The sequence below is a fragment of the Ylistrum balloti genome, unplaced genomic scaffold (genome assembly GCF_031769215.1).
Source record: "Ylistrum balloti isolate Yb309-2 unplaced genomic scaffold, AGI_CSIRO_Ybal_v1 Utg369756, whole genome shotgun sequence".
In the NCBI taxonomy this organism is placed as follows: Eukaryota; Metazoa; Mollusca; class Bivalvia; order Pectinida; family Pectinidae; genus Ylistrum; species Ylistrum balloti.
Genome location: NW_026781957.1, coordinates 1,808,466 through 1,822,037, shown reverse-complemented (window position 1 = coordinate 1,822,037; position 13,572 = coordinate 1,808,466). Strand labels below are relative to the sequence as shown.

The 13,572-nt window shown below is 36.9% G+C and overlaps 1 protein-coding gene across 1 annotated transcript in view; it reads left to right on the top strand.

Annotated features, from left to right (window-relative positions):
- Positions 1 to 11,083, top strand: part of LOC132543416 (laminin subunit beta-2-like) — a 57,493-nt gene extending 46,410 nt beyond the window's left edge. The window contains exons 19-30 of the mRNA XM_060206918.1: positions 188 to 284; positions 436 to 627; positions 920 to 1,100; positions 1,682 to 1,866; positions 2,197 to 2,432; positions 2,623 to 2,805; positions 3,134 to 3,310; positions 3,745 to 3,920; positions 4,162 to 4,303; positions 5,360 to 5,536; positions 5,752 to 5,908; positions 6,534 to 11,083. Coding sequence (XP_060062901.1) covers positions 188 to 284; positions 436 to 627; positions 920 to 1,100; positions 1,682 to 1,866; positions 2,197 to 2,432; positions 2,623 to 2,805; positions 3,134 to 3,310; positions 3,745 to 3,920; positions 4,162 to 4,303; positions 5,360 to 5,536; positions 5,752 to 5,908; positions 6,534 to 6,673 — 2,043 coding nt within the window. The 3' untranslated portion in view covers positions 6,674 to 11,083. The remainder of the gene's footprint in view (positions 1 to 187; positions 285 to 435; positions 628 to 919; positions 1,101 to 1,681; positions 1,867 to 2,196; positions 2,433 to 2,622; positions 2,806 to 3,133; positions 3,311 to 3,744; positions 3,921 to 4,161; positions 4,304 to 5,359; positions 5,537 to 5,751; positions 5,909 to 6,533) is intronic.
- The last annotated feature ends 2,489 nt before the right edge of the window (positions 11,084 to 13,572 follow it).

Below are 13,572 nucleotides of genomic sequence, written 5' to 3'. Positions count from 1 at the left end.
TGACAGTCATAAAAGATTTGTGCTTGCAGGACTGTGCAAGACTCTGTATCTAGACCCTAGGCAGCTGTGTGTCTGGAAAGACCAGACTGTATGATATATTTTCATGAACATGTTTTTTCCTATGTAATAAAACTATATTTTACTATTCTTGCAATTTAAGGTTACTTGTTAATTTCTGGTGTTACAGTTTGATGGTCAGTGTCAGTGTAAAGATGGTCGAGGAGGCCTGGACTGTAGTGAGTGCCCAGCAAACTACTGGGGAGACCCGACTAGGGAATGCTATCGTGAGTATCGTTGTATCAATAGATGTTGTAAATAATCTGGATTAATAAGGTAACAGAAAGTATTTGAACATATTTTATTTTGAGCATGGTTCGTAATTCTGTAAATGTTTTAGTATGTATAGATTATGTAAAAGTTGATCTGTCTTTTCAGCCTGTGATTGTGATGGTCAAGGATCCAGCCAAACTCAGTGTGATCGTCGTACTGGTCAGTGTATATGTCTGACTGGTATTACTGGATACAAGTGTGACCGATGTGCTAGAGGTACCACTGGAGAACTACCTAACTGTAAACCGTGTGGAGACTGTTTTGACAATTGGGACAGAATCATCCGCGACCTCTCTGGTACATATTGTATTGTATTTTTGCCCAAGTCACTTATTGCCTGCTCTTGTTATTTATTATACAAAAACAGGGAAGCTATAGCTGTAAAGAGTTTAATAGTTATTACCATGTATTCAAGTGATACCATGAATAATAAGTTCATTATCTCCAGCATATTGAGGACAAATCAAATTTTTTTATGACATGAAATCATTTACACAAGACCATTTCATGAAAACAGATTTAGTTCCTTAATAGTAGACAAATACTTTTATATTACAAGTAAAACATAAAAAAATTAATTTTATTTCAGCCCAGACATCCAGACTGTTGGATGATGCTACAAGGATCAAGACTACAGGTGCTGAAAGGGCCTTTGACAAGGAGTTCAGACAGATGGAACAAAACATGGACGAAATCAGGCAGATTGTAAACAGTGCTAGCGTAGCCTCTACAGATATGAAGGATCTGGAGGACATTCTCAAGCAGCTGAGGTAAAGTCTTAAAATAATGGTGGTTCTGTGAACTTAATTTTTGTTTGACCTTTATTCTTTGTGGCACTTCTAGGCCTGTCAGCTTATTACAAATAGATGGCCGACAAAATGAGTTTCTAATCCATCTCAAATAGTGTTTCCATTATCAAATTTTTTAAACACTTGATTGTGTCCTGGCATAGACTTTTCGTTCTATAGAGTTAATTAAGATACTGTCTTTTAAACTTACTCAATGACTATATTGTACTTTCCTCTCCTCAAATAGACACATCCTATTTTCCAAAATTGCAGGGACCCCCAGTTTGTATGCAACATGTTTTGCAAGCTGAAATATTTTTCCTTCAGTAAAATCTTTATTACAGGGGAGACAACTAGGAATTTGTTATTTTCCAGTAAGAACTTTTATTAATATGTTGTAAACACAACTTTATTATTTGGCAATGACATATATTTCCATGTGGTATTTTGAAGTTTTCTCTCAGATATAAAATGTATGTGAGAAATTATGAATTTTGTATTCATGTTTGTTCTTTTTAATTACTCCTGAATCTGTATCCTCAAAACATTTGTAAATGTTGCAGACAAAACTTGACAGAAAGCATGGATAGACTTGATAGTACAGAGACAGGACTGGACAACAGGATGGACAATATTCGTCAGGGGAACAACAACATTCGTGCTCTTCAGACACGAGTCAATGACCTCAAACTCAAGGCTGACCAGCTCGTTAAGAATGCTTCAGCCATCCGTGCCAAGGATGTAGAAGGTGGGTTGTATACTGATTAAACGATAATGATGTAAACAGATTTGTTGTAGTCCCGGAATATGCAGCAACATTCCTGTAAACATAAGACACTGATTAATGTAACTGAAAGTTTCTTGGGGATTTTGATAAACTTCTCTACAAATGTCACCTACCTTGGACCTATGCTTTATAATTCGATCAACAAAACCTCAGTTATCATTTAGAAACTTTTCAAACACTGATACTTATAAACATGGGAGTGAAAGCATTCATGTTTTAAAGATATTTTTTTGATAGTTAACAAACATTCCCAAGTACTATCTAATGACAAAATCATGTTGTTTTTTGCAGGAGCTTATAATATCACTAAAGAGGCCAAGCAGCGATCACAGATGGCACAAGCCAAAATCGACAATACTCAGTCCATTATGGATGAAGCAGAACGTATCACATCGGAGACAGAAAGACTACTGGCAGAGGGAAAGGATAGGTTTGACAGCCAGTTAGCTGAAAACAAAGAGAATTTGGCCAGTCTTGATGCTTCAGTCAGTGGTCTGTCTAACAGAATAGCTGACATCAATGAAATGGTTAGTGGCTACAACATAGATTCATCTAGTATTCAAAAGTAAACAAAAGTCTGTTAGTCACAACAAGCTAGGATTGAGATGTAAGAACCTACATCTGATATTCATTATCATCACTAGAGTGTAAACTTGAGTCTGTGGTATAGGAATCAAAGCTTTTATTGATTTGTTACATCATGCTGTCTTACTACAGGTTTGTGATGGGCGTGGTGACCCTTGTGATGACATCTGTGGAGGTGGAGGATGTGACAAGTGTGGCGGAGTAGGCTGCGATGATGGAGCAGTCACCAAGGCTGAAGATGCTATCAAATTGGCCAAGGATGCTGAGAGTCTGCTGGCCATGAAAGAAGATGATGCGAATAATCTCCTCAGCAGTGTATGTCAACATAATACACGCCATTACATAATATTTATGATTATTACTAGTATATGTCTCTCATTAGTTCAAAACCTTTCTAGCTTGTCCAGTGAGGGTAGATCCTTAAAAAGATTTACCGACAAATGTTTTTTATACTACTCAGGTAGCAAATATTTGCCATGGATTTCATCTCGCACTATAGTTGATGGTTTTTGAGTGAAAGTAAATCTCCCATGATTACTACGTAAACAGTATGTGGTTATGTATATAGCTGGCTGTAGAGAGATATAAGACTATCTGTGTTTGTGGACCAGTAAACTTATCCATAGCATCTGCTTTGTTACAGATTAACACAGTACAACAAGGAGCTGAGGAGGCTAAGAACGAAGCCACCATGGCCTACAATGCTGCACTTCGTGCCAAGAATGAGACCGAGATGGCTCGCCTTATGTTGGAAACTCTTCTCAATAAAGTAGCAGACGTCTTGTTACCATCTTCAGGAACACCAGAAGAAATCAGAAATGTAGGTGTAGATCTGGATAAACACGGATTATTGACTGGTGGATAGCACTTTGTCTGCTGGTTTAGGAAATGAGTAGATTTCTTACATCTTCAGACATTGTGTCTAATCTTCATGCTTTCATTTGTGATGCACATGACTGAAATTTCATCATCTTAATAGCAATCCAAGCTGTTCAGTTTCACTCATTGTTGAATTTGCACTTTATTAGATTATCAAAAACTTTATACATAGTATATAAGTTTGAGATTTAACTTTAAACATTCAACAGACCATTCATTATTTCGGTATTTACAAACGAGTGGTAGAAGAGATGTCTAAAATGTGTGAGGAGTTTCACCATGTATATTATGATTAAGTGCTGTAGTATGAAGGTCATTGTATTACCGTAACACTAGTTACGATGAGCTTTAAATATACTTGTAATTTTCCTGTAGATTGCTGAGGAAGTTCTTGCCATGAGCATTTCTCTGAATCCAGAACAGATCACTGCTCTGGCTGATGAGATCAACAAAACCATTCAAGGTCTCCAAAATATTGATGTCATCCTCAATGCAACTAGTGATGACTTGAACTTGGCACAGAAACTGAAAAATCAAGCTGAAATGGCGGAGTAAGACAAATGTTTTCACATATTTTTCTGTTTATTTTGTCATGAATTCTTTTTTAATTTTCATATTTTGGTACAAGAGGAAGGATTCAGCATTAAGTTTCAGCATTTCATTTTGAATTACCTTGCTATGACTTGTGTTTGAATGAAATTTTCTTTATTTGACATTGTGTATGTTAAACATTAGAATGTACAGCTTGTGCAGTAAAGATCACCTCTATATCCTTACGTTACATGTTTACAGGGCAGATGCCAACTCCATACTGGGCAAGGCAGAAGATGTGTTAGATAATTTGCAGAGTGCAACAAGTGCCCAGGATGCTGCAGATCGTGCCATTAACCAGGCGGACAGCGACATCTTGGATGCAGAAAGGGATCTGACACAGGTACGTCTTCATGGCAATAGAAAGGCTATCCTGTTTAATAGTTATCTCACAAAATCGCCATTTGATACCATATTCCATGTATCATTTGTAGTTAAATCTATGTGTGGTTAACAAATAGAAGCAAAAGAACCGAAAATTATATAAATTGTAAAGAGAAGTCTTCAACAAAGCTGTCAGATCCTAAACATCTCAGTGTTCTGGATTCCAGTAATTTCACATAGTTAAACAAGGATTTTAGGTCAAAATCACTGCATTGAATCAAGGATACATATTCACAAGATTAAGGTTTTATACCGACCGACAGACTTACATCTGAAAATGCTTGTTAGATCACTTGAGACAATGTCTAATGGTGACCTATTGCAATCACCTACATCAGGCGTTGTGTTTCGTTTGGCTGTAAACAATTTAACATTTTTGACTTCTCAAAAACTCCTGATCAAATTTCAATGAAATTTTGCAGAAACCTTTCCTGGTCTAAGATGAACAAAAGTTGTGAATTATACAGTCCCCAACCCCTGGGGCCTGAGGGGCAGGCCAAAAGGGTCAAATTGACTTAAATTTCAAAAAGATATGGCAGAATCAAATGGTTTCCATGAATGGAAGCATTTTAAGGTGCTTTACCAAAGTTGTGAATTCCATGGCTCTAGGGTCTCACATTTCCCGGTGGGGAGGAAATTTTTAAAACTTTACTGTAATTTTCATAGAAAATTAGCATTTTTGAGCATAATGTTGGTTATCTCCCACTGAAAATAGTTCTGTAAGAATAGTATAGGATGACTGTTTGAGCATAATGTTGGTTATCTCCCACTGGAAATAGTTCTTTAAGAATAGTATAGGATGACTGTTTTGATGGTATGCATGTATTGACACTGGCTTGCTATATTCAGTGTCACAATTTCTTTTTCATGACACTTGATATTACCTTTTTAAGCTTTATATTCAACAGTACTTATCTCAGGTGACCATTCAGGCCGCTTGGCCTCTTGCTGTCTTATGCATATCATTTATGCATAATTTTTCATGGAAGGTTTGTGATTTTTGCATTTTTTGTAGATTGAGTCAGAAACAGCAGCAGCAGCAGAGAAATCTAACAAATCCCTACAGGTGTTAGAAGAACTGCGTATCCGACTGATCACCCTTGGTAACAAGTACATTGGTAATGGTCGTAAGGTGACGAGAGCAGAGGAGGCAGCTCGGGATGCATCTACTCTTGCCACCACAGCTGAGAGGGTTTGTATATCTTTAACACTTTTATTTTGTGGTCAGAGGACTGTTGTTAAATAAAGATCTATGCATCAATGTCTGTATATTACTGCTAGTTAATCATATATCGGCTAATCATTCATAACTTGTATAACAGGTGTTTGTCAATTTTGATTCAGAACTGAGTGGATATATATTGATATCAGGGGTTGTAACTAAACTATTATTGATCTTGAACACAGAAAGCTGATGAATTAGCTACCCAGTACACAGACACAGCCACTGAGCTCAACACCAAATACAACCTGACTTCCGTGGCACAGCAGCGAGCTCAGGATCTCAAGGACAAAGCTGACCGACTGGCAGGGGACACCACCACCAAACTGAGCAAACTGAGAGGTATTTATAACCAAGGGCACCTTCAACTATTCATTGAGTGATAAATGTAGATTGGAGTCTGTGTAAAAACTAAAAGCTACAAGTTACGTTTGTTAATTGTTGTTTTGCTGGTGTACTTCCATCTTAGCTTGAAAGGTTGATTATTGAAAGTTGTTAGCTTGGGTCACAGTTCTTAACCAAATAAAGTTAATAGATTTACAGTTTACTTTCTGATGCTCCATAATTATAATTTATTTGATCTATTCTTTCTGAGGTCTCCAGAAATCCAGGGGTCTCAAATCCCCTAGTATTTGATGATACATTGTTAATCCTGATGTGTTATAAGGGTTAAAAAAAATTCCAATGACAAAGGTCACTTTCTAAGACCAGGACTAAGGCATATACTGTTAACATGTAAAACATTGGAAGTGGGATAAAACTTATTGGCACTTTACATGTAACATTTCAAGCGGAAATCTGGATGAACCTGTTAATATTAATGCACTGTGGACAAATTATATTAAGTAGGTGATTTTGTTGTATAGCCTTAAGTTTCACGCTAATCATTATACATCAGTTAGAATAGAGAAACAAAAAAGAAAACTTTGAGTGGTCTGTCTGAACATTTAAAATCTTTTCTTTTCAGAAATGAATACCAACTTTAATACAAACAAGAAGAGGTTAGAGAAACTTTCTACAGATATTGATGATTTGAATAATCGAATGGATGAGTATCTACAAGCGATACGGGACAAGTCTGATAGCTATTTCAAGTGTAAAACCTAGTGATGTATTCTCTCTAGTGTTATGTGACAACTGTATACTGAACCTATACCTTCAATTGCATGTGACAAGTTGTAGGTTTTTTTTTAATTGTGCCATGGTACTCCCCTTTATCCTGTCTTTCTGTTTGACGCCTGTCCCCAGTCTCGTAAGATTGTTCACGACAGACTCTGGTTGTAATTATTTTTGATGTTGTGAGAATGCCAGGTCTTCTTTTTATATGTGTTTAGCGCAGTTTTGTAGTGAGAATCTGTTGTGATGAAAACTTAATTTATTTCATCATTTCTTTTTGTTGAAGGATATTTAAACTATCATTATTTTAGCTGCATTGTTTCAACAATGCTTCACTGATATTGAAAGACAAGTTCCGCTATGTGCACAAATATGAAATAAGAGAAGATCCTTATTTTTGGTATTTCTGTGATAATGGATATCTTTGTATTCACTATTGTGGAAAATTAAATCATTTGGATCATGAAAGCTATCACCTCAAACATTGGTTTGTCTCATCTGTTTTCAGGTCATTTCTCCCATAGTTGTTATGGTTTGGAAGATCATTTGTTCTGTTACTAAGGTGCATTTTCTACAGTTCTGTCATTTTTTAGGGGTAATTATTTGCATTTGTAGTTCAGTTGTGTTGCATGTCAGAATATATATGTATGTGTATGTGCAGCTGTATCAATGTGTGATGTACACATGTGTGAAATCATCGCATATACAACTGTAAAACTGGCCAGGGCTAAAAACGGACACAGTTAACTACCTACAGAATCTGCAGGTTGGCCAAGTACAATTTGTGGCAGTGTCACAGCGACCTAGATGCAAAATCTGTAATTATGCCGAGAACAAACAATGTCAAGGTCACAACAACATTAATACAGAATCTAATCATGGCCAGTTTCAAGTCCAGACAAGGTCAAAGAGACCTTAACACAGAATCTGCACCATACTAGAACAATTTACGAGTGAATCACTGCGACCTAGATAGACTTTTTAGTCCTCCAGATTACAATAAGTCATGATAAAGGGCTGCTGTGGCCTTTAGTCGTCTATACTTCTACCTAGTAAAATGGGCCATGACACGGATTTTGTTTCATATGCTATTCTCCATACCCAGTGTAAAAGGTGATGGCAGGATACCGAGACCTAGCTAGGTAATCTGTACTCACCTGTGGTAGTATATCCTAGCACTAGTGTCCATATACGATATTATACCAGAGCAAGTTAACTCCTGGGGCTGTGTAATTCATATGTATGATAATTAGTTTAGTGTATATAGTATAATAATTTTTATTACAATTTTTAAAGTCATCAATTTTTATATATAATCATCATTTTGTATGCTGTGTTGGTTCGCACTCTGTTTTATATGTATCTTGTTACTGATGTATACCTAGTTTGTAAAAATTATTACAAATCAAAAATCCTGACAAATCCAGTGTATTATTGAACATTCTCATCTCTTCATACCATGATTTATCTTCTTCTGTATCAGACAAACTTATTTAATTCATCTTGTATATGAATTCTTTATAAAACATGTTTGTGTGCAAGTCCTGTGTTTAAAGCACCTTGCTGTATGTTAAATGATCATGCCCTTTGAATCAAATTGTGAATGATTAAAAGATGGAATAAAAACTGATGCCTAAAAAACAATGAGTTTATCCAAGATTTTTTCAAACTAAATTATTTCATTTTGAATTTTAATATATTAATGTCATGGTTTTCACTGCTATTGATAGACTAGTTTTTTAATTTTAGTGGTTGTGCTGTTTTATGTTTCCAATATTTCACAAATTGATGGGCATCTTTTTTTTTTTACATAACACAGGTTTGTACATTCAGTACGCAATGAAAATCTGTTGTTATTACAAACACAATGGTGCTATTGTTCTTTTCTTGTCATATCAGAAGTTAGACATATGAACAATTCAAGTCAATAAATTTTCATCAAAAAATTTTCAAAGTGTATTTTTTGTTCTCTCTCGTCGGTATCTGTTAAATAGAGTTTTATGTGTACTCATTTCATACCTGTATTAAATATTTATTCTAGATCTGTCAGCATAATACAAATTTCTTCTTGTCTATCTGTAGGTGAATTGCAAGGTCATTCTTACTACTTTTATACACAAACTTAGAATGATACCGGTGTTGATGTCATCTTACAATTATGAATGATTGTAGATTTGCCAGTAAATAATTACTTCTTGTCTTTCACTCTGACCCATAAAACTTACGTGTATATTGAGTTTTGGACTAAGGTTGTATATAGAAATCCAGATACCCAGTTATTGGGGCAGTGATGATGCTCAAAAGATTAATTTGATTTGTACTGTGTCTATACCGTACTTTAGTGAAGTGTAATGTATATGAAGGATGTTTTAACTTAAAACACTTAAAAATGCCATTTAAAAGACAATTTTTACTTGATTTTTTTGTAATAAATGTGAAGTCTTTAAATTCAATAATTAAATTTATTTTCAATATTTTTGTTCAACTAATTTATAAGTATACAATGTCTATGGAAGAGAGCTTTCTTTATACCTCAGATAATTGATAATGTATCATTTTTATCTATGAAAAATATTTTACATGAAAACTGGAGATTGACAGATACCTAAGATTATCAGTGATTGTTACCAATATCTGTGTCACTTGAAATTGCACCAAGCTATACAGTTACTGTGATACTACAACCACAGAGTATTCTGTGTGATATAATAGTGGTCAGAGTACTCTTTGTCTGTAGTGAGCATCCAAGAACTCACTGTAACACTAGTGTCAGAGTACTCCTCTCTGTAACACTAGAGTGTCCGAGTACTCCTCTCTGTAACACTAGAGTGTCCGAGTACACCTCACTGTAACACTAGAGTGTCCGAGTACACCTCACTGTAAGACTAGAGTATTGGAGTACACCTCACTGTAACACTAGTGTCAGAGTACACCTCACTGTAACACTAGAGTGTCCGAGTACTCCTCTCTGTAACACTAGAGTGTCCGAGTACTCCTCTCTGTAACACTAGAGTGTCCGAGTACTCCTCTCTGTAACACTAGTGTCAGAGTACACCTCACTGTAACACTAGAGTGTCCGAGTACTCCTCTCTGTAACACTAGAGTGTCCGAGTACTCCTCTCTGTAACACTAGTGTCAGAGTACACCTCACTGTAACACTAGAGTGTCCGAGTACTCATCACTGTAACACTAGTGTCAGAGTACACCTCACTGTAACACTAGAGTGTCCGAGTACTCCTCTCTGTAACACTAGAGTGTCCGAGTACTCCTCTCTGTAACACTAGAGTGTCCGAGTACTCCTCTCTGTAACACTAGTGTCAGAGTACACCTCACTGTAACACTAGAGTGTCCGAGTACTCCTCTCTGTAACACTAGAGTGTCCGAGTACTCCTCTCTGTAACACTAGTGTCAGAGTACACCTCACTGTAACACTAGAGTGTCCGAGTACTCATCACTGTAACACTAGTGTCAGAGTACACCTCACTGTAACACTAGAGTGTCCGAGTACTCCTCTCTGTAACACTAGAGTGTCCGAGCACACCTCACTGTAACACTAGTGTCAGAGTACACCTCACTGTAACACTAGTGTCAGAGTACACCTCACTGTAACACTAGAGTGTCCGAGTACACCTCACTGTAACACTAGAGTGTCCGAGTACTCCTCACTGTAACACTAGAGTGTCCGAGTACTCCTCTCTGTAACACTAGAGTGTCAGAGTTCTCCTCACTGTAACACTAGAGTGTCCGAGTACTCCTCACTGTAACACTAGAGTGTAGGAGTACTCCTCACTGTAACACTAGAGTACACCTCACAGTGTTAGAGTACACCTCACTGTGACAGAATACACCTCACTGTGTTGGAGTACACCTCACTGTGTCGGAGTACACCTCACTGTGTTGGAGTACACTTCACTGTTTTGGAGTACACCTCACTGTGTCAGAGTACACCACACTGTGTCAGAGTACACCTCACTGTGTCAGAGTACCTCACTGTGTCGGAGTACACCTCACTGTGTTAATGTACACCTCACTGTGTCAGAATATTTCTGTGCCATGGTATTGGGGTGAGACCCTATATTCCTTGTAGTTTTACAGAGTACACCTCACTGTCACACTAGAGTGTAGGAGTACACCTCACTGTGTCAGAGTACACCACACTGTGTCGGAGTACACCTCACTGTGTCGGAGTACACCTCACTGTGTCAGAATATTTCTGTGCCGTGGTATTGGGGTGAGACCCTATATTCCTTGTTGTAGTTTTACAGTTTCTGTGTGCTTGCTGCTCCTGATACTTGGACTATGATTTAAACTTTTGACAAGACGACGTCAGTTTGACCCGTGTTTAATCATCCCCATCATGTGAATTCAACTGTATTAAATTACCAGCTATGATGTATCATTTGTCAGTGTTTGTTCTTTATTCTTAAATTCTGTGACCTAATTATCAGTCTGTGTTTTATCATCTCGGTCAGCAGATACTTCATCATATAACCGGAAAATCTTACATCACTCACTCTGATGACAGACTATTATGATCTCCAAAATCTATGGAATTTATTCTAGAATACTTCCAACTTAAGAGGGAAACAAAATATAAAGCCTGGAATTTTACACTCTATCAAAGCATTAAGATGGAATCTTAATATATGTTCTTGGCAAAAAACCCTTGAGAGGAATATTTTGTCTGCTAAAGCTAGATAATGGAATCAACATGGTGCTGCAAAGCGGGGCGTTATCCCCTGCACCCAGCTGTTGGTGTAAAACCTAAATATGATGCACACATACTAGTATAACAATTGGTGATGTCACTCAGTTGTGTACTGCTACTATCACCTGAAGATCTAATAGAGTGAAAGTACTAGTGCAAAATGTGATTGTCTCCTTTTGTTAATTATCAATTAAATTTTCTTGCATTTCCTCAACTTCAACAATATATATATATATATATATATATATATATATCTTTCATATCAACCTTGTAGTAAGAGTTTATATTTTGATTTTTGAATAGAGCTTGGTATTGTCCATGAACAAATTTATGCAATACCCCATGATCTGTTGAATAATACATGAAGTCATAAAGAATCAAAGTTATGAGTTGAGTAGAATGGTTTTGAAGTTGTAGCCTGGAATAGAAAGTAAACACTAATTTTGTGTTTTCAGCTCACCTGGTCAAAACTGCCAACTTAGCTTATGCCGTGGTGCTGCGTTCCACATCCATCATCCGTCCAGTGTCAATTTTTTTCTTTTATCAACTTCTCAATAACCAACGGACCAAATATTTTGATATTTGGCTGGCTGGTATATTCCTAGGGTGAAGCCCGACAAAGTTTTCAAAAAGAAATGACCTTGACCTATATTCAAGGTCACAAGTGTTAGATTTGTTAAAGCCTTTAAAAGAATTTTCTTGAACTTTAAGGCCTAGTGGCATGGGTTTTGGCTGGTATGTTTCTAGTACCAAGCCTAACAAAATTTGCAAAAAGAAATGACCTTGACTTATTTTCAAGGTTAAAGGGGTCAAATTGTGTAAAACATTTAAATGTTTTTTCCTCCTGAACTAAAAAGGCCTAAAGGCATAATATTTGGCTTGTGTGTATATATATACCAGTTGAGCACTGCAGGCCCATTGGGCCTCTTGTTCTACTATATTTTCATAGTAAAAAAAAAAATAAAAAATGGAATGTTGTCAATAGCGAAAGGCACAACTTGAGCACTAACTGAATATGTACAAGTTTTGTGAAGTTGAGTTGAACAGTTTTGAAGTAATAGCCTGGAAAAGCCCTTGAATAGATGGATGGATGCACAGACAGAGCCCAAATTAATATCCCCTACTGCTGCAAATTTACTTCGCGGAGAGATAGAAATCCCAGTATTTAGTAGGCCAAGTGATACACAGGAAACTGTAGATATCAACTCCATATTAACTGGGCTAAACAGATGAATAAGGGGAACAACTCTATTAAGTGGGCCAAACAGATACACAGGAAACTATTGGGATCAACTCTGCATCAACTGGGCCAAACAGAGACACAGGAAACTAAGGGGAACAACTCTGTATTTAGTAAACCAAAGTGATACACAGGAAACTAAGGGGAACAACTCTGTATTTAGCAAACCAAAGTGATACACAGGAAACTATGGGGATCAACTCTGCATCAACTGGGCCAAACAGAGACACAGGAAACTAAGGGGAACAACTCTGTATTTAGTAAACCAAAGTGATACACAGGAAACTAAGGGGAACAACTCAGTATTTAGTGGACCAAAGTGATACCCAGGAAATTAAGGGGAACAACTCTGTATATAGTAGGCCAAACAGAGACACAGGAAACTAAGGGGAACAACTCAGTATTTAGTGGGCCAAAGTGATACACAGAAAATTAAGGGGAACAACTCTGTATATAGTAGGCCAAACAGAGACACAGGAAACTAAGGGGAACAACTCTGTATTTAGTAGGCCAAGTGATACACTGAAAACTAAGGGGAACAACACTGTATATAAGTAGGCCAAGTGATACACAGGAAACTAAGGGGAACAACTCTGTATTTAGTAGGCCAAGTGATACACTGGAAACTAAGGGGAACAACTCTGTATTTAGTAGGCCAAGTGATACACTGGAAACTAAGGGGAACAACTCTGTATTTAGTGGGGCAAAGTGAAACTAAATGTAACAAGTGAAACAACTCTGTATTTAGTAGGCAAAGTGATACACAGGAAACTAAGGGGAACAACTCTGTATTTAGTAGGCCAAGTGATACACTGGAAACTAAGGGGAACAACTCTGTATTTAGTAGGCCAAGTGATACACAGGAAACTAAGGGGAACAATTCTGTATTTAGTAGGCCGAGTGAAACTAAATGTAACAAGGGAAACAACTCTGCATTTAGTG